The 23,268-nt window shown below is 38.1% G+C and overlaps 1 protein-coding gene across 6 annotated transcripts in view; it reads right to left on the minus strand.

The window, feature by feature from the left end:
- PKP4 (plakophilin 4) overlaps window positions 1-23,268 on the minus strand; it is a 234,776-nt gene that overhangs the window by 152,269 nt on the left and 59,239 nt on the right. For all 6 annotated transcript variants that reach the window (XM_055307842.1, XM_055307841.1, XM_055307844.1 and 3 more), the window contains exon 2: window positions 8,712-8,848. In XM_055307842.1, the coding sequence (XP_055163817.1) occupies window positions 8,712-8,843 (132 nt within the window). In that variant the 5' untranslated portion in view covers window positions 8,844-8,848. The remainder of the gene's footprint in view (window positions 1-8,711; window positions 8,849-23,268) is intronic.

Raw genomic sequence — 23,268 nt, forward strand, 5'->3', positions numbered from 1 at the left:
CTCTGAGAATAGGGTGAGTATCTTCATAGTTTTAATGGGAAATCAAAAAGTTTTATCAAGAGTTCAGAAATTAAAAAAAAATTCAACCAAATAAAATAGTTTCACATCAGTAAAATATATTTTCCTTATTCTGTGCTGCAAATCAAATAAGCCACATATAACAGCATTCTGTTCAGTATGCATTAGTTATACAAATCTAAATCTTCCTATTCTTACCTACAGACCATCAAATCTTCTCATCAATCAACTTAAAATAATGCCAACAGTAGCAATTACTAAGATACATTTCTCTACAAAATAATTTAATAAGAATTCACTTTTTCATTATACTTTGCTAACTGAAATAAGAGAAAAATCAAGATCCTGCTGTGAAGCGCTTCCATTATGTAAAGGAAACAATATTCACCTTATTAAGAAACAAATGAGAAAAAAGGGCAATGGGAATACTCCAACAAGCTTCTCCCCTTATAGCAGTTATGGTTTTCAAGCAAGAAACATAGGAGGCACCTAAGGTCATGAATGAAAAAAAGGAGGTGCCAAGTGCAAGGCAGGCTCTCTCTTTATTTTTTAAATAAAACAATTTATGAAAATACTTGCAAAGAGGAAAACTGATAGTTTACATCAACTTTATGATGGAAAGGAATTTCTACAGGAATAACAGAATGCACATATGCTAAGTACAAAGGAAATAGCAAGCCTTAATTCCCCCATAATAGCATAATAGAAGGCACTATGTAGTGGCTAAGGAGGTTTATCTTTATTTAGGGTTTAGGAATGATTTTTAGAAGAACTTGTAAATCAGATATATTTCCATTACAGAGGATGATACCACATGATGAATACTTTTCTGATGTTATGCTGCTCTTTAGCAATTTTCCTATGTAAAAGTATGCAAATTAAAACATAAATTAAAGAGCCTATACATTGAAAAATGCCTTGAACTCCAATTTTTTTTGAACTCCAATTTTTAAAGGAAAATTACATTTTCTTTCAAGAGCCAAGAGATTTCAATTCTAAGAAAACTATCTTTCAATTAATTATCTATCAATTATCTATCAATTAATGATAGCCACATTCATATCTGAAATATGACTTATATAGAGTTTAATTGGATAACATGCATTTATCTTCAGGTTTCAAAAATGTGGTCTTTCAATGTGTTTGCAGACTATTTCTATTACATGCAACCCCTGTATTAAGGTTTGAGTACATAAAAACTCTTAAGACTCTATAAGCTAGGACAAAGATCTGTCTTTGAACTACTTGAAAAAAAAAAAACTTAGGAATGTCTAGAGTGAAATAATCATAACCTAAATTACTTTGCTGACATACAAGCATATCTGATCACTTTGGAAACAATATATTCATAATATATAAACAGACACAGTAAGACCATATGGGCCCATTTCTGCAGAAGTAACAAAAATGGCAACTGAGAAATTGAGAGCACTTGCACATGAAGACAGACTGTTTTGCTATAGCTATGGATTAACTGCAGGGTTAGACCTGAGGGAAAAAGAATGTTTCTAACATATTCTTCTCTCCAGAAATGATTCTAAAAAGAAAAACAATCACACAGTGCAGAGAATTCAGTGCTGAACGATCCTGTCACCCATTTAATCTCACCAACTCAGCAGTCACTCATTTCAACATTAATAGCATAAGGTTTGCATGTACAGGGGAAAAAATTTTTCATATATTCATAATTTAACTCTGAACAGGAATTGTTATTCAACTGAAAAGGAAATTATCATTTTAAGTATACAAAGTCAGGCTTAACTTTCAGTGTTAATAAAGGAAAAATACTCTATTACTTTCAAATGTAAACAGAAAGGTAATGCTAATTCAATGGTAAAAATTGAAGTTAAAAATGCCTAAGTTAGCAAATTTACATAAAACTGATATGATATAATACACATCTACAGCCTGCTTAAAAAAAGCAAAAGCACAAATTGTTGGATTTTGTGGTTCCATTAATGAATATTCATACTGTACCAATTACTTCACATAGAAGTATAAATATGGTTTGTGCCTCTCATTCTTCTGAGTGAATCAGAAGAGATCATCTTCAGATCATCTTCTTAGGCCTCCTTACTATCCTTCCCCTCCCTTTCCTGGACAGAGTGCTTTGCTCACAGTAGGCTTTCAATCGACATTTTTTTATTTAGTTAAAAGCAATCACTAAAGCTAACTTACAGGGAGTTGTAAGCATTTTTACATTCCCATTTCATTAACCCAATAAATATTTTTGGGCACCTACTATATATTTCATGTTTGCATATGTGATCTAGCTATGTGTGAAAAGCCAGATGGAGTCTGTTCAAATTCCTAGGATTTAAGAGCTCTTCAAAACAAAACAAAACAAAACAAAACTAGAGTCTGAACAAACCTAAGATGTCTCCAACTGAATCAAACAGAACAAATACTTAGTTATTCAGGATGTACTCCTGGGACATGTAAGACTGGGCAACTTTGTGAACAGGTCCAGCTGATCATTTATCAAGCTATCACAAAGTGCATAAACTTGTTGCTAGGTAAATTGGCAGTCTAATTTTTTGTTGACGGGGCAATTTTTTTTTTGCATATATTCACATCCTGAATAAACCTGTTGGCCATATTCTATTGTATTCCTTAACCACAGAGATACCTGAAATGGAAGATACCCTCACCATCAACACACGGAAGAGAAACGTTACATTCTAACCACAGCACACACAACTTAAGAGGACTGATCTGAAAACTGAGTGGCAGGATTCAGAATTTTTGAATACAGCCAAATAGTGTCATAAGAGCTCTGCCACTTGACCTCATGTTGAACCACATTTCCATAATATTAAGGAGGTATAGCTGTAAAACTTGACGATCCTACAGAAATCGCTAAGAAAAGATCCAATCTTACCTTGTGTTTGATGATGCAGTTCAGGCATGGAAGATTTCATTATATGTTACACAGTAATTACAACTCCCAGGATAATTCAGTTACCAGTAGGAAAATGATTAAGTTACTAACAGGAAAAATGTGAAGTTTTAGGCATTGTACTTACAGTGCTTTTAGCTAAGCAAAAAACTATGCTTGTTTACAGTCCAAATAAAAATTCTGTCTTCTGCATGTGGTTGAGGTGTGTCAGAGAATGATTTCATTGTAAATAAACTTAGGGGCCAAATAAAAGGAAGCTGCAAAGGCAGGTGCACAACAGTTGAGTTGTTTCAGTTTCAGAGGAATAAAGTAAATAATTGCACTGGAATTTGTTCAGTTCTGGGCATTCCGCCATACAGGAAGGGTGTGTATGAAGCTAACATATCCACGTAAAAATGAAGTGATATCAATAGGGCACTGTTGGCTCCAAAGTTCCTTATTCTATCTTTAAAAATTAAGGATCTTTAAGGACTCTCCTTTCAGTCTTTGATATTTAAATATCACTTAAGTTAATACAGATACACCGAAGGTAGAATTGAAATTTTCACTGAAGTCAGAAAATATTGTCTTGAGGCTTCTGAGAGCCTCACCAGTAAAGAACAATGCAATTTTCACTCATCAAAGATAACAATTAGTACCTAATTCAGGATTTCACCAGAGTAAGAAAAGCATACGTAAAATGAGCATGTTTTACCAAATCTGTTCTTGTGCTTACGATTTCATGCTACCTAGATTGGCCTAGACCTTAAATGTCGTTTCCAAACTTCTTAAATCAGAAACCAAAAATATGAGAGTGCGGTTTTTGAGGGAACAGCAGAATGGGAGAGTGCCTGACTATGGCCAAGTTCAAATAGAGATTTCAATTATGCAAGCTATTTTATGACAAGATAAAAGACTGTAATAAATATTATGTGTGATTCTGCAGAATACAAACCAACTTGCATCCTATATAGAGCCATGAAATATGCTTTTTAACCCTATGATAGGCCATATAGTCTTTCAAAGAGTGTTTCTACAATCCTGATTACATCCTATCAGTTATAGAAACTACAATATCGGGACACCTGGTGGCTCAGTGGTTGTGTCTGCCTTCGACTCAGGGCGTGACCCTGGGTCCAGGGATCAGGTCCCACACTGGGCTCCCTGCAGGGAGCCTGCTTCTCCCTCTGTCTGTGTCTCTGCCCCTCTTTGTGTCTCTCATGAATAAATAGATAGAATCCTTAAAACAAAACAAAACTACAATATACTCTACCAGTTGATGGTAAGGTCCTATACTCAGCCCTTGGCTCTTTGTACCTGTGAAGGTAGCACACTGCCACATCCAAGTTGCAGGGCTAGTGGCAGAGCTCTGGATGAGTAGCCAGTGTCTTATCAAATTCCAATTCTACTGCATCCAAATATTTACCAACCACTTCAAGGAGAACTCAATCATTTAAGTCTAAGGATTTCAAAGGAAGCAGGGCCCTTTGAGGGCACCACATTTGGCCGTATTTATTTGTCTTACTACATGTAAGATACTAAGCTAGGCACAGACCATTCTTAAATTGGCCAGATACTTGAAAACTATCGGGATACACAAAAATATTTCTTGTTTCCAATATCTGTATTCATCATGGACTCCTGGATCTTTATTTGGAATTGAGCTGAACAGGAGAACATGACCAATGCTGATTCTGATTATAGCCAAGTAGTGGCTTATGTTTAACTGGCACTTCATGTAATTTCAGATTTGAATTCAAAGATCACATTATTTTGTTATTCCCATGGGATGATTTTTAGTTCTCTTAAAGTATGATCCTTGAAGAGATTTCCTCAGGGGTTACTTCTATCACTTGGTAAATATTATGCTGGTGGATATTTTGTGACATCACCAAGATAAACCACGTCCTCCTTTCTGCACACTTAATTTTCAGCTAAGTTGGACAGATGGGAGGTGAAATTCATAACATCTATGTCATTATTTGACAACTAATAGCAAATAAAATTTTAGTTTGCTCCATGTAGAGATCAGATTTAATTCCTAGGTCAATATGGATACATTCCATTCAAATTGTCTTAAGGATAAGAATATATGTCTGAGTAGCTCCATTTATCAGTGCTATCTGTGAACTTCTCTTGCTCAGTAATGTTCTATGAATGTGGCTAAAGGTCCTATTATCTTCACAAAACAGTTAGGTTGGTTACGAAGTAATCTGAGAGCCAGTATTATTCATCCACACCCTTCCTGAGCAATCGGTTTATTGCAAGTCTAATATTATTAAAGGCTCTAGAGGAGAAGCCTGTAACATATGCATGAAACAATGTATGAAACATGGCTCTGTCATCAGGTAGCTGATCATATAATCCAAGGGAGCATACAATAAGAGTCAAAGCACTGTTATAAAGTGCTAAAGAGGAGGAGAGATCTGACTTCAGCTGGGGTACAAGTGGCTTCACAAAGAGACAATGCTCGAACACAGGTAGGCTCCTTCTTTCTATCTGCCAAAGAGCAAGGATTTTTTCTGTCACTGGGTAGGTATGCACTTAAGTAACTAACATCAACATAGAAGGTTATCACTTTATAAAAGAGAGAGAATGTGAATGTCAACATTTTGTCAAGGAATAAGGAACAGCTTCTGTCTTTGGGATCCTAAGGAAAGTGTGGCCTAGTAGAGTAAAATATAATTGTGTTTTGACACCCAAAATCCAATTTCAGATATTAACAGACTAATGCTTTGCTAATGAGACTGCTTTACTCAAGAAGAACCCAAACTTATCCTCTCAAAATTCAGGTGTGTGTTAAAAGACATTATTTTCCAATTCTTTAAGTGCTTTGACATCATGTTTGGGTTGCACTAAATCAGCATGCTGGTGAAATTTATTTTTACATGCTCGATTTCTTATAATACATACATAAAACTGTTCTAATTTGTGAGACCAGCAAGGTGAAGGTTTGAAAGTTGAATGCCATGTAGAATTAAAATATTGTCATAGCATAAACATAGCTCAACCTTGACAAAGTTGTTTTATCTTCATATCAATGTCCAAAGAAGGCTCACTGAATCCCCATATATACTTAAAAACAAAAATACCAGTTCCTCCTAAGAGAGGCCTTTTCTTCTTAGGTAGAAATGCTGATTAAAATAGTTAATATTAGACCTTGGGGGGCACTTGGGTGGCTTAGTGGTTGAGCGTCTGCCTTGGGCTCAGATCATGATCCTGGGGCCTAGGAATGAGTCTTGCACTGGGCTCCCTGGAGGGAGCCTGCTTCTTCCTCTGCCTATGTCTCTGCCTCTCTCTGTGTGTCTCTTATGAATAAATAAATAAAATCTTTAAAAATAATAATAATATTAACCTTTACTGTGAGCATTTACTAAGTGTCAATCATCACTGCAAGCATTTTATAATGGTTAATTTAATGTCCTCAATAACTATCATTGTCACCAATTTACAGATGGATGAGAAACGAAGGAACAGAGAGGTTAAGTAATCTTCCTAAGATTACACAGAAAGTAGTACGTGCAGGATAGGAACCCAGGCTATCTACTCAGTTGCACTAAACGTCTCTTCTTTCTGCACCCCAATAAAACATCCTTCCTGAGACATGGCTGCCATCAAACAAGGTCTTTTCTTTGAGATCAGAGCAGTTCATGTTTTCACTCCATGGCTGTGAACATTACATTGTAGTGAAACTTAAAAAAAAATTATATATCCCACCCAGAAGATTATTCTTTTGACATAAGACATGATCAAGGACATTAACTATTTCATTTGGGCCTAATACAATTAAGAATGTCACATTCTGATTAGTTATTTTCAAATCAAATATATAAGGTGAATACTAACTAGCTTTTTATTCTTGACTTTTCTGTGCTGTCTCATTGGGCAGATGATAGGGAGTGCCATTTCAGGAAAGCCCTAAGAAATTTCTACCCCCTCCCCTCCCAAAAAAGGAAATTTCTACCCCAACTATAAAGAAATTAGAGGATCTTGCATGGCAGCACAAAAGTTCTACAGAAGCTCAAGGTGGCTATTTAAAATCAGGTGACTATTTTGGAACTAGAGATGGATATGGTGTCTTGGGTTAAACGAAATGCTTAGTACTGAGCACTGATAAACAATTTTAAAAGAAATTAGGCATGAAAACTGCAAACATATATTAATGGATTCAAATTCTTAGAACAGGAATATCAGAGTAGAGTTTATCCTCCCACTAACTAAATAATTTGGGATATATATGGTAATTCTTCTCATAAATATCAAATACCTGCATTCTTTAGGCTATCTTCAGAAACAGGAACCTTTCATGCTATTTCCCAGCAAATACTCATTCAGAACACTATTTATCCCAAAAGACAGAACATTGAAGTCATTTGAGACTCTCAAGGAATTCCAGTGCCAAAATCATGATAGTTTTCCAATTTTCTTCAACATGTAAGGTATCATCTGGTCTCAAGGTACAAATGCAAAGTTCCTGTAGCTGTGTTTACTGAACACAGTTTCTAGCTTTATGTCAGTTCTGGGCATTTTACAGCTTCTTGGGTCAAATCTCGACAACTATGAAGTACAATAAGAAAAGAGTCCTTTCTTCCTCATTTTCTCACCTCAGAGGTGAGAAAAGTTTGGATAATCTATAGTTTGGTAGAAAACGAAAACAATCCTGACTATAATTTTTTTGTGTGTTTTCTCAAATTTTTAGTTTGTGGAATGTTTTGGAAACTTCAAGTTTCAGTGGGGGAAGGAAAATATATCTTGCTATTAGAGTAAGCTATGAAATAATTTTTCTTGAAAACATAGCTCTAATGTCAAATATCATTCTGGAGTATTCTTTTATTCTACATGCTTAGCTTTAAGTTACAGCAAACAGTAGAATAATGAGGTATGAAATATTTCTTTACTCTCATCATTAGTCATCTGAATTGCTGATACTGATTTCTGAAAGGATATTCCAGCAAATATACACTTAAGTTTGTAACTCTTGAGAAAAAAAGACAGTGGTTTAATCATAAGGTTAAAAAAAATGTATTATTAACTTATTTCCAACAGAAAAACTCTCATAGAACACCTCTTCGTTTGTTTTGTTTTGTTTTTGAGGGAGGGGGCAGAAAAGAAAACTAACTATCCCTGGAGCTTTAAACTTACATTCACCTTATTAAGCTTTTAAGTCTAAAGAAATTAAATTCAGGCATTCCAATTTCTCTCAGCACAACTGATAAGATCTAATTTAGAAGGCCACTTGTATGTGAAGGATACAAGGTATTAAGTACCTTAAGAAAAGTCAACATAAACATGACACTGAAGCAAACTGGCACAGTTTGACAAGTTTTAGAACACTAGCTCACAAAATGAATATACTTTGATTCAGACAAACACAACAAATATAGCCTTTATCCAAAAATCACAGAGACAACCCTACAGGATACCTATGTTACAATGTTAAAATGTTCAACATCTCTAAGATACTACAGGCCTCAAGTTGCCAGAGTCCTGATAGAGAAGTCAGCAGTGTAAAATATGCTTTACAAGGATTGCGTGCATGCACACACTCTGCAATGTGGGAGAGACAGAGACACCAATCACCATCGATATTGTCCTTACTTGCAGACGCACAAGTATCCTGCATGTTCCGATTCTGACTGGCACCTGGAGCGGCTCTACGTGCCAGTCATCCCAATGTACTCAGGGATGTAAACACCTTATAATTAAAAAACGTGAAGGCATCAAGGACGTTAGACAAATTTAAAACACAACCAAAGATTAATTTTTAAAGGCATTGAAGAAATAATTGATTGCACATTCCACTAAGAGGAGGTACCTGCTCCTTCACAGAAGCTAGAATAGTGGTGGCTGTGGTCTCGGGTTCCATGCCTGGGCCAGTGGAGGCAGCTTCCTGGCGGGTCTGCGGTTGCCCCTCCTCCACCAGTGAGGCCTGCTCGGGAGCGGGCATTCCTCCTGCAAACAAGCAGGCAAAGAGTTAACACCTGCTCCTGGGCTCCTATGCAGGAACAGACAGGGACAGGATCTGCAGATGGCTCCTAGGAAATACTACACTTCTACGCACACAACTCCTCACAGCAATCTGATTTTTTTTTAAAGGATTTTATTTATTTCTTCATGAGAGACACAGGCAGAGGGAGAAGCAGGTTCCCCACAAGGAGCCTAATGTGAGACTCGATCCCTGACCCCAGGATCATGCGCTGAGCCAAAGGGAGACTCTCAACCACTGAGCCACCCAGGTATCCTAGCTATCTGATTTTTAAAATATAACATCTAAGACCAAACATACAGCTAGTATGACTAAATACTAAAATGATAATAATAGTAATAGTAATAATAAAACACATACTAAGAAAATGTATGAACATCATAGCAAAAAAATGGCATAAAAGTGTTGTGGGGGAAGGCTCTTAGTTAAAAATGTACCAAGGACAAGAAAGCCGTTAGAAGCTTGTTGATTTGCTGATTTTTTAAATCGAATAAAGTAAGTAGGGGTGCCTGGGTGGCTCAGCAGTTGAGTGTCTGCCTTTGGCTCAGGGCGTGATCCCGGGGTTCTGGAATAGAGTCCCACATCAGGCTCCTTGTGGGGAACTTGCTTGGAGCCTGCTTCTCCCTCTGCTCGTGTCTCTGCCTCTCTGTGTGTCTCTCAAGAATAAATAAATAGGGATCCCTGGGTGGCGCAGCGGTTTGGCGCCTGCTTTTGGCCCAGGGCGCGATCCTGGAGACCCCGGATCGAATCCCACGTCGGGCTCCCAGTGCATGGAGCCTGCTTCTCCCTCTGCCTGTGTCTCTGCCTCTCTCTCTCTGTGTGACTATCATAAATAAATAAAAATTAAAAAAAAATAAATAAAATCTTAAAAAAAATAACAGTAAGTAAATATGATCATATCATGAAACAAATAATAATAAATCCTCTAGACTGCAACAGGGGCCAGTTTGTAAAGTACACATACAAGAGGACGTCTACAAATACACAAATGCTTTACCAGTTACAGAAGAGGCTTATGCAACAGGGAAAAAAAAGGTTTAAAACTTGGGCTTGAAAATAAACAAAAGTCTCCTGTATTTAAAAGAAACGGAAGGCATTAATAACCAGAATAAGGATATCTTTGGTGGAGTATTACAGCTAACGTGGTTTCCTTAGAAGAATCTGATTACCCAAAAATGACAATGGCTATGGAGATGGTGTTTAAAAAGAGGGTCTATTTTTCAGGCCTGCAACTTGTGAAAGAAGAATGAGTCCTAAACAAGTAACAGAGCGCCTCTCCTAAGATAACACACCGAGAATGGTGTGCCTGCTAGACCAGTGACCTGATATGGACTTTTCATAAATTTGGAAGACTGGGAAAAGATTCCTACCTAAGATGTTGTAAATATTTTTTTATAAATATTTTAATAACTAGTTTACACAGCAGTTTGTTTCCTTGAGAGCAGTCTATCATCTATGAGACTAGACTAGTGCCTGGCATATGTAACAGGTATTCAATCCATGTTTGCTGAATAAATGAATATACAAATGAAGGACTGACCATCTTCTCCATGTCTCACTGCAGTCATCAAGCTAATCTCACCAAGTGCTATGATGCTCATGAGACCTTATTTGTTCAATGTGTTACTCTGTATACTCACATATGGAGATGTCAGATCATAAATACTATTCTTGACATTCTTCATAGTTTTCTCCTATTACTCTATAGTTATATTTTGATTTTTTAAAATCAACTTCTACAGTGTTCAATTCCATAGTATGATCTGAGGATTTTCCCCCCATTCTCCTAAGTTTCAGTATCAGCTTGCTATTTCTAAAATCACCATCTGTAAGACAGGGGAAGATATGTATACCACCGGACCTCTCTCCATCTATCATCCTCACTCTTCTGACTTTTACATTAGTGAAGGAGGGTTTAGGTTCCAGGCTTCTAACAGTAGTTGCTATATTCTTGCATATTAGTAGGCCAAAATGGGCAGTGAACATGATGAATTTGTATATTTTCCCTAATGCCAGCTTCATGAAGAGCCCATATACCTATTTTAGCACATGAATTCTCTATTGTTCATTTTTATGGTGCCCAAGCTTAGATGGAGCTCACCTGCAAGGAGAAGGTATGAGTAGAAGAGGAACTTCATTTAGTCTTAGATAAGTGGGTCTAGGATCAAAACCTAAGTGCCCAAAAACAAGTTACCACTTTGTTGAATCCTACTTTCCCCCTTAAAAAAGGGCTTACTAATTCTTTCTACAACAAAATGGAAGGATTTTATGGGAATCTTTATTTTTCAGTATTATGTGGTAGGCTTACTGAGATATAAAATATACTTAAAATATCATCAACTGAATAAAATGTCCCATTTTTTTATTTATTGGGTGCTCACTAGAAATGAGATGAAGTCTGTGAAGAAAAAAAATGCCTCACATAAAAATCCTAGATTAATATTTAAGGCAAGTAAAGATATGAAAGTATTCTATGCCACTGAAAAACTACACACCTTAAAATAAGCAGATGGTGGCAAAGAACAAAAATGTTACTACGCAACAGTGAAACAAATAATGCCAAGAATCAAAAATTTTAAATGTCAAGAGTATAATATCATGAAATACCAATGTGTAAGGAAAAGAGAAACATAAATTCAGTGAACAAAAAGAATTTGAGAAAAGGAGAAAATACAAACATCACTGGGGAATTATTAATTCTTTATATAAATAGGAGGAGCTTTACTGAAAGATATAATTGTATTATTGTAATTCTATTACATCACTGTAGGTATACCACACTTTAATTTCACAATGTTACTTTGATGATTCCTACTGTTCAGGATCAATATCAGATGACCATTTTCCGAATACCACTCTGCCCGCATAATGTGCAGGGGGATAAGAGGTGTGAGCATAAAGCAGAGTCACTGACCGTTAGTGCCTCATCATCTAGCTGAGGCAGCAAAATATCAATCAGATCAGGGCCATGTACAGCAAGATGCAAGCAATGGTATAACACCACCAAAGCTGACAGGTAGAGGCTGTGAAGCACTTATGAATTTGTAAAAGAAACTAATACCTGGCAGGAGAGGAGATTTTCATAGGCAGGGATGATGTTTTTTATTCTATGATTCCTCAAAGATTGAAAGGCATTGCAGACAACTGCTAACACTGCTGGGCTGAAGAATGACCACGGTGCCCATGCATGCCTGAGGGTGAGACACTTCGCAGCCCCTCATTTCTTGGAACAGCCCCCAAATAACATAACCAACACTGGGCAGAGGAGGGATGTCACAGTACTGACAAGTTCTAAACTTAGTAAGGTCTTCTAGCCACTTTCTTGTAGTCCTCATAACAATTTAAGGAGTCATAGGAATCAAGCTAAAACTAGAGTCACAGGATTTTGATATTTCCCATTAGCAAAGGGAAAAAAAAACCCACCAGAAAACAATGAGTGCTTATATAGCAAAGGGACCATGAGAAATAAGGCCTTATGCTTCCTTCAATGACCTCAGCTTGCCTGATCTGGACAATCACATTCCAGGGACCTTAGAAAACTGAACCATTTGGGGGGCTCTCTGGAGAATCACAGGGAATGATAGAGGTGCCAGGAAACTGGAAGCAGGAAAATGCCATTGCTGTTTTTGAAAAAAAGAAAGTAGACTCTCTTCACATCAGAAACTAGAGCTAGACATAGATCTTAGGTGAGATTCTTATAAGGATTTTATCCAAGAGATGATCTGTGAGAACCAGAAAGGGGCACACCAAAGAAAAGTCACATTAAGCTGTTCTAATTTCTGTCTTTGGCAGCGTAACCATGGAAATGCAGTGTGTCTAGACTCCAGTGAGGCGTGTATAGTAGAAGTCCCCATGATATTATAATCAGCGGAGAAATGGGTCTGGTACAGGGCAACTGCTGACTCTCACAGTCTGTAAATAGCTGAAGGAAACATATAATTCTATAAAGGTTTCCAATGTAATGCCAGAGAACTCTGATCATGACCCAATCCTAACCAAAAACTTTAGCTATAAAGAATACAAAGGCATGCTCAAATTCTTCAATGACAATGAATACTGAATTAATTCATATAATAAATTAAAATATAAAAAACATTGCTATACTGCTGTAATGAGCTGCCTCTATGAGATAAAAACAACAGGAATAAATGTGGGGTCTTATATTGAGGTTAGCTTAGCAGCACACTGGGGAAAAGATTTAGGCACTTCAGGTTAAGAGCAGAATGAGTGAACCATGCAGGAGACAAAGCTGCTCCTAAGTCAAGGTGATTTTATACTGTATTGTTATCAGTACTTAAGATGATAGGAGAGAGGGACGTGTGAGTGTACACCTCATCTTCAGGCTCCTTGGGACATGTCCACGTCCAGTTACAGATGTACACATACAGGAACAGATACAAATGTATCCCTTCAGGAGGGGATGAGTAGGATGGTGAAGGGATTCAGTTATTTCTATCAGTTACAGGAATGGGGACAAAATGAATGACACCTCCTACTCCTTACGAGCTCAGACCTTAATGGGAGGTGGGATGGGGGGGGGGGCACAGGAAGGGCAGTTAATGGAAGAAGAAGAGTAAGTTTGACCTCAAGAAGAGAAGGACTATGCAGACAAGCAGATGTCTATAAACTACTGGATTGCTATTAACAAACAAGGTTAGACATGTTAGGTTATGATCCAAAGAGCTATAGATCAAAAACTAACAGTTTTGTAACAAACTTGTATTTGCCTTTATTATTACTGTCTTTATACTTTTAATCAAATTTGGCTAATGGTTGTATTCTTTTTAATTAAAATTAAAGGTTGGAACAGTGAAAGCAAGTTCAGGAAGGTCTTTCCTTTTGAAGCAAACATTCAAGTGTCTGAGGCAGACACTAAGATAAGACAATTTCTACATTCTGAATTGATGTGAGTGTTCTTCAGTTTTCAGAATGCTGTCTATCATATCACAGCTATCTGTAAAAAGGCACCTGGAGCTTAGGAAGCTGTGCCTTTCCTGAAGGCATCATGGACAGCAGAAATCTTAGTGCTGTTTCTCTGTTTGGCTATACAAAGCTGAGATGAATATTTGACCAACTCTTACAAGTATCTTCTCATTTCATCCCAGGCTTTACTTACTAAATTTCCTCTTTGCCCAGGTCTATTTTTATCATTCTGTTGAACTGCATTCTTTTGTGCCTTGTAAAAATACTTTTTGGAAGGCAGACTATGTACTTTCACTATAATCTTTATTGAAGACAAAGAAGTTTTTATGTGCAACTGTAGTATAATTGTGTGTGTGTGTATCTCAATCTTAGAGTGAACTATCACTGAGTAACGGGAAATTGTCCTGCCCAAGGTTGCAGGCCATATACATTCAAGAGTGAATACTGAATCTTGAGGCTGTGGATGTAATAAATGCAGGGTATGGATGCAACAAACAGCTATGCATGTAATATACATGCACAAAACCTATGACTCAGTATCTATAATCACTTTTAACACAGATGATACCAATCCACAAAATTATCTCTGTGATAAATCTCTCTGGGATACAAGATCAACTACATACTGTATTTTCCTTTATTTACTCATTTCTATTGTCCTTACTGACAATTTTTTGGCCAAAATATACTAAATATACTTTATTTCATTTTATCCAGTGATATAAACTGGAATCCATATATTTTTTTCTCTCTTTTGCGTTAGTATTTTGAACTATAACATATCTCATGACTTCATTTTCAACACTCAGAAAATGCTATGGATGACTAAGGACAACCATTTCAAAACGCACAAATATTTAAATTTGATTTAAACTAAGATATTAATAATATAGGATAATAAATATTTTTGAATAAGCATTAGATGAACAAAATACTCTAACAATAAACAGAAAAAAATCACTGAGCATCCTACATAACAAAGACAAGTTTCTTTGCTTTACTTACAACAAAACTGGAACTATAGAAGAATGAGGTACTGGGAAATCAGGAATATGCTTCAGAAGTTAAACACCTTCAGGACCATATGGAATCTATTCTAGAATTCTAAAAGGAGTACTAGATGAACTTTTCACAGTTAGAGTTTTAAAATATCCTAGAAGTAAGAACCATTTCTAAAATCTGCAACTCTTTAGGAAGCTTACAGATAGTTACATACTAAACTTCTAATCAGACAGTTCATCCAAAAAATTTAAACTTCTTGGCAAGAATTTGTTTAGAAGAGATATATATGCCAAACAGCATAGTAATTCTGGAGAATAAACTATATATAGCAGTTAAGTGTTTTGGTTTCTGGATTTATTTTTACAACCAAAAGATCAGTGCAACATAACCTGATATTAAAAAAAAATGCAAAAGGTGTAAATAGGCTTTTCAGAGGTGAGGAAATCTAGATGGCCAAAACTAGAAAACTAGTAACTAGAAAAATGCAAATTCATACTACAATGAGATATCAATTAAACAAGCCTCAGAATGACAAAACATTTTTCAATATCAAATTTTGGTGAAGATATAGAACACTGGTAAATATCATAGGCTGCTGATCAGTATGTAAAGGAGCCATCACTTGGGAATACATTTGGATATCTACCTATACCTAGTTAAGCTCCTGATAAATATATTCTATAGGCCAGTAATTCTAGTCCCAATTATATAGAAACATTCCCGCACACAAACACCTGGAAAGCCACAGAAATAAGGTCATGGCAGCACTCTGTGGAAGCTCTGAAACACAAACAAGCTATATGACAATTAACAGTAAAATGGGTAAATTGTGCAGTCACACATGGTTTCATCCATAACACAAGTAAACAACAGCACTATACAACAAGAATGACTCTCACAAGCATACTGTTGAATAAAGGAAGTCACAAAAGAATACAAACAGTAGAATTCCAGGTCAGTAAAGTTTAAAAAATAGGCAAGATAAAACTTTATTAAGGATGCATTTGTAGGTATCAGGGAAATGACTATTAAAGTCAGAGGAAAAAAAAAAGTCAGAAGAGTGTCAGAGGAGTGGTTACTTCTACAAGGAGTAGAATCTTCTCTGTGGGGAGATTTCAGAGGGGACACTAAGAACTTTTGGAGTGCTGGACTGGTATGGGTAATTATCAATGGATGTTTTTGGTTTTTAATGTTTTTTAGCTGTATATGCATTTTTTGCACTCTTCTATAGTTTTTCTCATGAAAAAGGAAAAATATTAATGCAGCAGAACATGATAAATTCTTTTTTTTTAAGATTTTATTTATTTATTCATGAGAGACACAGAGCGAGAGAGAGAGGCAGAGACACAGGCAGAGGGAGAAGCAGGCTCCATGCAGGGAGCCCAATGTGGGACTCGACCCCGGGACTCCAGGATCATGCCCTGGACCAAAGGCAGGTGCTAAATAGCTGAACCACCCAGGGATCCCTGATAAATTATTATTAGATGTGATCTATAAGTAGAAAAACTTGAGTATTTATAAATAGAATGCAATAGTGTATAACAGTTTAAATACTATGGTTTACTTCTGGTTATAAAACTACACTAAAAAAACCTACACTAAATTTTATAACTCATAAATGTCTTGAAGGTATTTATTTCAATAAAAAAGGGGCTTACGTCACAAAATAAAATGTCTGCAACCCCATTTACCATTCACTAATAGTTTCTGAGAACAAAACCCACAGTTAATATGTAACGTCAGGGTCAACTCTGTTCATATCTACAGGCAGCAGTTCACATTGTATTCTATATGAATGATGCTCCTTGGAGTGTGCAAAGTGTGGACATGGTTCCTGTAACATAGGGAAACACTGAAAAACTGTTTAATAAATCCCAAAAGTATCTTATTTGTTACAAACAGCAAAGAAGGAGAAATGGAAATCTCTTTTTGGAAAGTTCTACAGGCTCACCTTGTAGGATCTGGGATTGGTTACAACACACAGATGAGGAAAAAGGAGAAGCCTGGAATGTTAAGAGTTAATAAAAAGAGGGATGCCTGAGTGGCTCAGTGGTTGAGTGTCTGCCTTTGGCTCAGGTCTTGATCCCAGGGTCCAGGGATCAAGTCTTGCATCATGCTCCCTGTGGGGAGCCTGCCTCTCCCTCTGTTCCTCCCTCTGCCTATGTCTCTGCCTCTCTGTGTCTCTCATAAATAAATAAATAAAATCCGTAAAAAAGAATAAAGCTGAGGTGTGATGACTGGATCAAAAGGCATGATGAGCACACATTTCTTCTCTTTTCCAACTCAAAACACCACAAAATTACAGAAAAGGCATTTTTCAAGATAAGAAAATCAGCCTAGAAATTTAGAAAATGCCATTAGTGTGAAGTCAGAAAAATAAGACTGTAAACCTATGGTAAAAAAACCATAGCACCAAAAAAAACAAAAAACAAAAAAACCCCACAGCACCAAACAGAAGAGGGCCTGCTTTGGAGTACAGGGGTCGGGGGGCAGGATGTAGGCTCAGGCTACTCAGATACCAGATTCTAGGTTCTTCAGTCAGGGTCAAGATCAGATGATCAAGAGTAGAGCTAGTGCAGCTGGCTGGTCTGCCCTTGTCCTGTACATGTTCAAACAGTTGCTACAGGCAAAGAAGTCAATCCAGAAAGAGTAGGGCCCTGGTCAACTACTGATGTCTGGAAGGGACTGATTCTCTAAACAAGAAAAGTGGAGTATGTAGAAATAACATTATATGAAGCTTTACTTATTTATTGGGGGGGGGCAGTGGGAAAGGGAGAATCTTTTTTTTTTTTTCTAAAGATTTTATTTATTCATTCATGAGAGACACAGAGAGAGAGAGGCAGAGACACAGGCAGAGGGAGAAGCAGGCTCCATGCAAGAAGCCTGATGTGGGACTCAATCCCTGGACCAGGATCATGCCCTGGGGTGAAGGCAGACGCTCAACAGATGAGCCACCCAAGTGTCCCAAGAAGAGAGAATCTTAAGCAGGCTCCATAACTGGGCTCGATCTCACAATCCTCATATAATGACCGGAGTTGAAATCAAGAGTTGGACACTTAACTGACCGAGCCACCCAGGTGCCCCTGAACAATGCTGTTTTTATTTTATTTTATTTTTAATCATTTACCTTTATTGCAAACTTTTTTTTCCTTTTTTTTTATTGGTGTTCAATTTACCAACATACAGAATAACACCCAGTGCTCATCCCGTCAAGTGTACCCCTCAGTGCCCGTCACCCATTCACCCCCACCCCCCGCCCTCCTCCCCCTCCACCACCCCTAGTTCATTTCCCAGAGTTAGAAGTCTTTATGTTCTGTCTCCCTTTCTGATATTTCTCACACATTTCTTCTCCCTTCCCTTATATTCCCTTTCACTATTATTCATATTCCCCAAATGAATGAGAACATACACTGTTTGTCCTTCTCCGGTTACTGTGGCCAAGTTCAAAAAGGGTGTTGCCTGAGTTCTCCTCTGGGATTTTGATGGAATCTTGTCTCACATTTAGATCTTTCATCTATTTTGAGTTTATCTTTGTGTATGGTGCAAGAGAGTGGTCCAGTTTCATTCTTCTGCATGTGGATGTCCAATTTTCCCAGCACCATTTATTGAAGAGAGTGTCTTTCCTCCAGTGGATCGTCTTTCCTCCTTTATCGTATATTAGTTGACCATAAAGTTCAGGGTCCACTTCTGGGTTCTCTATTCTGTTCCATTGATCTATATGTCTGATTTTGTGCCAGTACCACACTGTCTTGATGAACACAGCTTTGTAGTACAACCTGAAATCTGGCATTGTGATGCCCCCAGATATGGTTTTCTTTTTTAAAATTCCCCTGGCTGTTTGGGGTCTTTTCTGATTCCACACAAGACCCTGCGCCTTTTGATGGGTCATTAAGCCCATTCACGTTCAGAGTTACTATTGACAGATATGAGTTTAGTGTCATCATGATATCTATTTAGTCCTTGTTTTTGTGGATTGTTCCACTGAACTTCTTCTTAAAGGGGAGTTTTAAGAGTCCCCCTTAAAATTTCTTGCAGAGCTGGTTTGGAGGTCACATATTCTTTCAGTTCCTGCCTGTCTTGGAAGCTCTTTATCTCTCCTTCCATTTTGTATGAGAGCCTTGCTGGATAAAGTATTCTTGGTTGCATGTTCTTCTCATTTAGGACCCTGAATATATCCTGCCAGCCCTTTCTGGCCTGCCACGTCTCTGTGGAGAGGTCTGCTGTTACCCTAATATTCCTCCCCATGAAAGTCAGGGACTTCTTGTCTCTTGCTGCTTTAAGGATCTTCTCTTTATCTTTGGAATTTGCAAGCTTCACTATTAGATGTCGAGGTGTTGAACGGTTTTTATTGATTTTAGGGGGGGGATCTATTTTCTGGATCTGAATGCCTGTTTCCCTTCCCAGATTGGGAAAGTTTTCAGCTAGGATTTGTTCAAATACATATTCTGGCCCTCTGGCCCTTTTGGCGCCCTCGGGAACCCCAATTAAACGTAGGTTTTTCTTCCTTAGACTGTCATTTATTTGCCTTAATCTGTCTTCATGGTCCCTTAATTGATTGTCTCTTTTTTCCTCAGTTTCCCTCTTTGCCATTAACTTGTCTTCTATGTCACTCACTCGTTCTTCCACCTCGTTAACCCTCGTCGTTAGGACTTCTAGTTTGGATTGCATCTCATTCAATTGATTTTTAATTTCTGCCTGATTGGATCTAAATTCTGCAGTCATGAAGTCTCGTGAGTCCTTAATGCTTTTTTCTAGAGCCACCAGTAGCTGTAGAATAGTGCTTCTGAATTGGCTTTCTGACATTGAAGTGTAATCCAGATTTTGTAACTCTGTGGGAGAGAGGGCTGTTTCTGATTCTTTCTTTTGAGTTGAGGTTTTCCTTCTAGTCATTTTGCTCAGTGCAGAGTGGCCAAAAACAAGTTGTGTTGGAACACGGGGGAGTATCACTGGTCCGTCCAGCTGGTCTTCTGGGGGAGGGGCCTGCTGTGCTGATTTTCAGGTGTTAGCACTTGGGGGAGCTGCTCTGCCCCTGCCTGCTGCAGGGCTCAGTGGGGGTTGTTTACCCCGTGGGGCCCTAGGAGGAACAGCCGCAGTTGCTATGGCAACTCTGGAAGCCTGGATTCAGCCTCCGCAGGAACTACGGGCTCGGGGCTCTCGGTTCTCCGTCTGCGGGGCCTGGAGGCTCCGGGGCGGGGCCGCTGATCTGCTCAGCTCGGGGCAGGAGCGTCCTTGCTGTCCTGGGCCCTCCCGGCCTCTGCCTGTCCCGGGGGAGGCCGGATCCTGGGCTGTGTCCCGGCGCCCTGTGCTCCGGGGCCTGCGCTGTGGGATTCGCGCTCCCGCCCTGCAGCTCCCTCCCTGGAGCCGCTCCCGAGCCCCTCCGAGCTGCTCCGGTCGGTCCCTCCGGTGCGCTGCAGCCCTTAGGGAGCTCGGAGCACTCTCCCCGGGGCGCAGGTGTCTGTTAGTGTCCCCGGGAGCCCGAGGGCATCCCCGCCCTCCTGGGTCCTGCTCCAACTCCCTGCGAGCCCCTTTCCGCCCGGGAAGGTTGGTGCAGCTCCTGCTCCTCTGGGTCGGGGCTCTCCTGTCCTGGGGACACTCGCCCCGGCCTCAGCCCGGCTCCTCGCGGGCCCCTCCCCCTCGGAGGCCTTTTGTTTCTTTATTTCTTTTTCCCATCTTCCTACCTTGATAGAAGCGCGGACTCTTCTCACTGTAGCATTTCAGCTGGTCTCTCTTTACATCTCAGGTCGAATTCGTAGATTTTCAGGATGGTTTGAAGGTTATCTAGGTAATTTGGTGGGGACAGGTGATTTGGGGACCCTGCTCTTCCGCCACCTTGCCCCTCCCTCACAATGCTGTTTTTAAATTGAAAGCTGTGTGCATGAAGGAGAAACAGCCAGAGACCTTGAAATAAAAAAGTTATGACATAAAAAAAAATCTCAATCAATGAAATAAATAGCAGAACAATTTTTTTTTTCTAAAAAGAATATTTCTGGGGTGCCTGGGTGGCTCAGTTAGGTGTAGGACTCTTGGTTTCAGTTCAGGTTGTAAGATCAAGACCTGAACAGAGTCCACTTGAGTTTCTCTCTCCCTCTCCCTCTCCCCCCAAAGCATGTGCAGGTGCAAGCAGGTGCATTCTCTCTCTCTAAAATAAATAAATTAAAAAAAATTTTTTTTAAAGAGTATTTCATAAGAGGGGTGCCTGACTGGCTCAGTCTATTGAGCATATGACTCTTAATCCTGGGGTTGTGAGTTGAGTCCCAAGTGGGTGGAAGGATTACTTTAGAAAAAAGGTATTGCATAAGAATGATCTAAATAATTCAAAAATTTAAAAAATAAGAAAAAAAGATAAAAGACATTTGGAGACTTGAGACTAGTCCAAGGTTATGTTTATCTACTAGTAATAGTACTGGTACTAGGGAAAGTTTGGCTTCAACAATCTTTAAAAGAAGTTCTGCAACCAAATAACATATATAATAGAAGGATTAGAACACAACAAACAGTGCTAAGCAAGTAATTCAGACAAATGAAGATTAAAGTCTAAATAAATTCCCCATGATATCAACATGAGAGGGGTGAGAAGCTGAAGAAAATCAAATTGTACTGATGTTCTTATTTAACCTAGTGAGAAGAAACACATAGCAGGTGAGTGTGCCTTTGCTGCTCCCCTCAGGAAGAGGCAGAACCACTGCTCAACACTTGAATGTGGGGCTGGCCTCCTGGGACTCACAAAATGTGGCCAATGTAGATCTTGTGCAACCTCTGAGGTTTAAAAGACCTTGCAGCTTCTTCTTCTGGAATCTTGAAATCACTATGCTGTGAAAGAGCTCAGGATTAAGAGATGCCATGGAGACAGAGGCTCAGCACTCCCAGCCCCTATGGCCAATACCTGAGAACATGTAAGCCAGGTCATCTTGGAAAGCCTTGCCCTGACCAAGTCTCCAGCTTACTGCATGAGTGAGCCCAGGCAAGATCAGCAGAAGAACCTCCCTGCCAACCAAGACTTGTGAGAAATTTTAAAAAACCACTGTCTAAGCCACAGAGATTTAAGATGACTTGTTATTACATGATGAGCAAGTGAAACTAATACAACCATTAATGAGGACAGGGGAAAAAATTTAACTTACATTATTTTTAAGAATCATAAGATTAAAAATTAAAATTTTCATGCCGAATTATAAGATATAAAGTATTACTGATCTTCCATTTATTATGTACTACACTGTAAGCTAGATGTTATTGACGAGTTTAATGATGAGTAAGACCCTGACCTCCAATCCAATTTACAGCATAAAAGGGAAGACAAATGAAAAAGCAATTACAATAAAATGCAGCTTGAGATCAAGAAGGCAGTAAGAGCTCGAACATGGAAGGCAGGTGTTCAAAGTAGGGTTTTGAAAGGCATGAATAAATGGGGACACTATTCCAGGTGCAGCAGGACCCATGTGGGGAAAAGCCCATCTATAATGTATTAATTAATTTTATTAAGCTTTTACATTTAAAACTTTGCTTTAGGTCCAATAGATTTCTCAAAAACCTCCCTAGACTATTGTTTCACATCATTTGCAATTAAGAATATCTAAGCCATATCAAATCTCAAGCTGTTTAAATAAAAGATTTGTTTTTATCATTAGTTTTTCATATCAAATGCTAGCATTAACAAAGATTAGAAATTAATGAAATCACTAACAGTACATATGAGAATTCAGAAATATGGTAATTTATAAGTGAATTACTAGAGGCAATAAAAATAATGTAAAATTGTTTAATTAAGGACTTGGGCATTTAATAATATTTATAAGGTCTATTAAAAATAAAAAGTATACAACCTAGTAACAATCTGCTATCTTATGCAGTGGTTGTGTTTTTAGTTCATTATATTGATTTTTCTTTTTACATGGACTAGCTAAATGACTTTTCAGTGTCTTGGGATTTATACGAAGCTGTCTAGCTGATTATAATCTAGTTCTGTATTAGATTTCTTAGAAGTTCTGCATTAGACTTCTATTTAAATTATACATTCATTTGTAATTTGAAAGATTCCATTTAAAATTTAAAATTCTCAAAAGTATGCTACCTAGATAATTTCTAGTATGTCAAAAACAAGGTTCCTATGATTATACATGTGGGAAATACTACAGAGCCTGCTTCCTCTTGAAGATCCCTAAACCTTGTGTTCTAATAGGTGATCTGTGGACCAGTTACACTGGCAGCCCATTAGAGCTTGTAAGAAATGCAGAATTTTAGGTCCTACGTGAGACCTACTGAATCAGAATCTTCCTGTGAATAAGATCCCTACTGTACATACCTTCAAGTTTAAGCAATAGTATAGAGCCATTTAAAAACTTTGAGAAATCTTAAAGTAAATGAACCTGTTTAATCTCATCTTAGTATCGTATATTTGTTTGACCCCTACACTTTTTAAGGGTCACCTATTAATACTTTGAGAACTTCCACAATAATCATT

The sequence above is a fragment of the Nyctereutes procyonoides genome, unplaced genomic scaffold (assembly GCF_905146905.1).
Source record: "Nyctereutes procyonoides isolate TBG_1078 unplaced genomic scaffold, NYPRO_anot_genome, whole genome shotgun sequence".
NCBI lineage: Eukaryota > Metazoa > Chordata > Mammalia > Carnivora > Canidae > Nyctereutes > Nyctereutes procyonoides.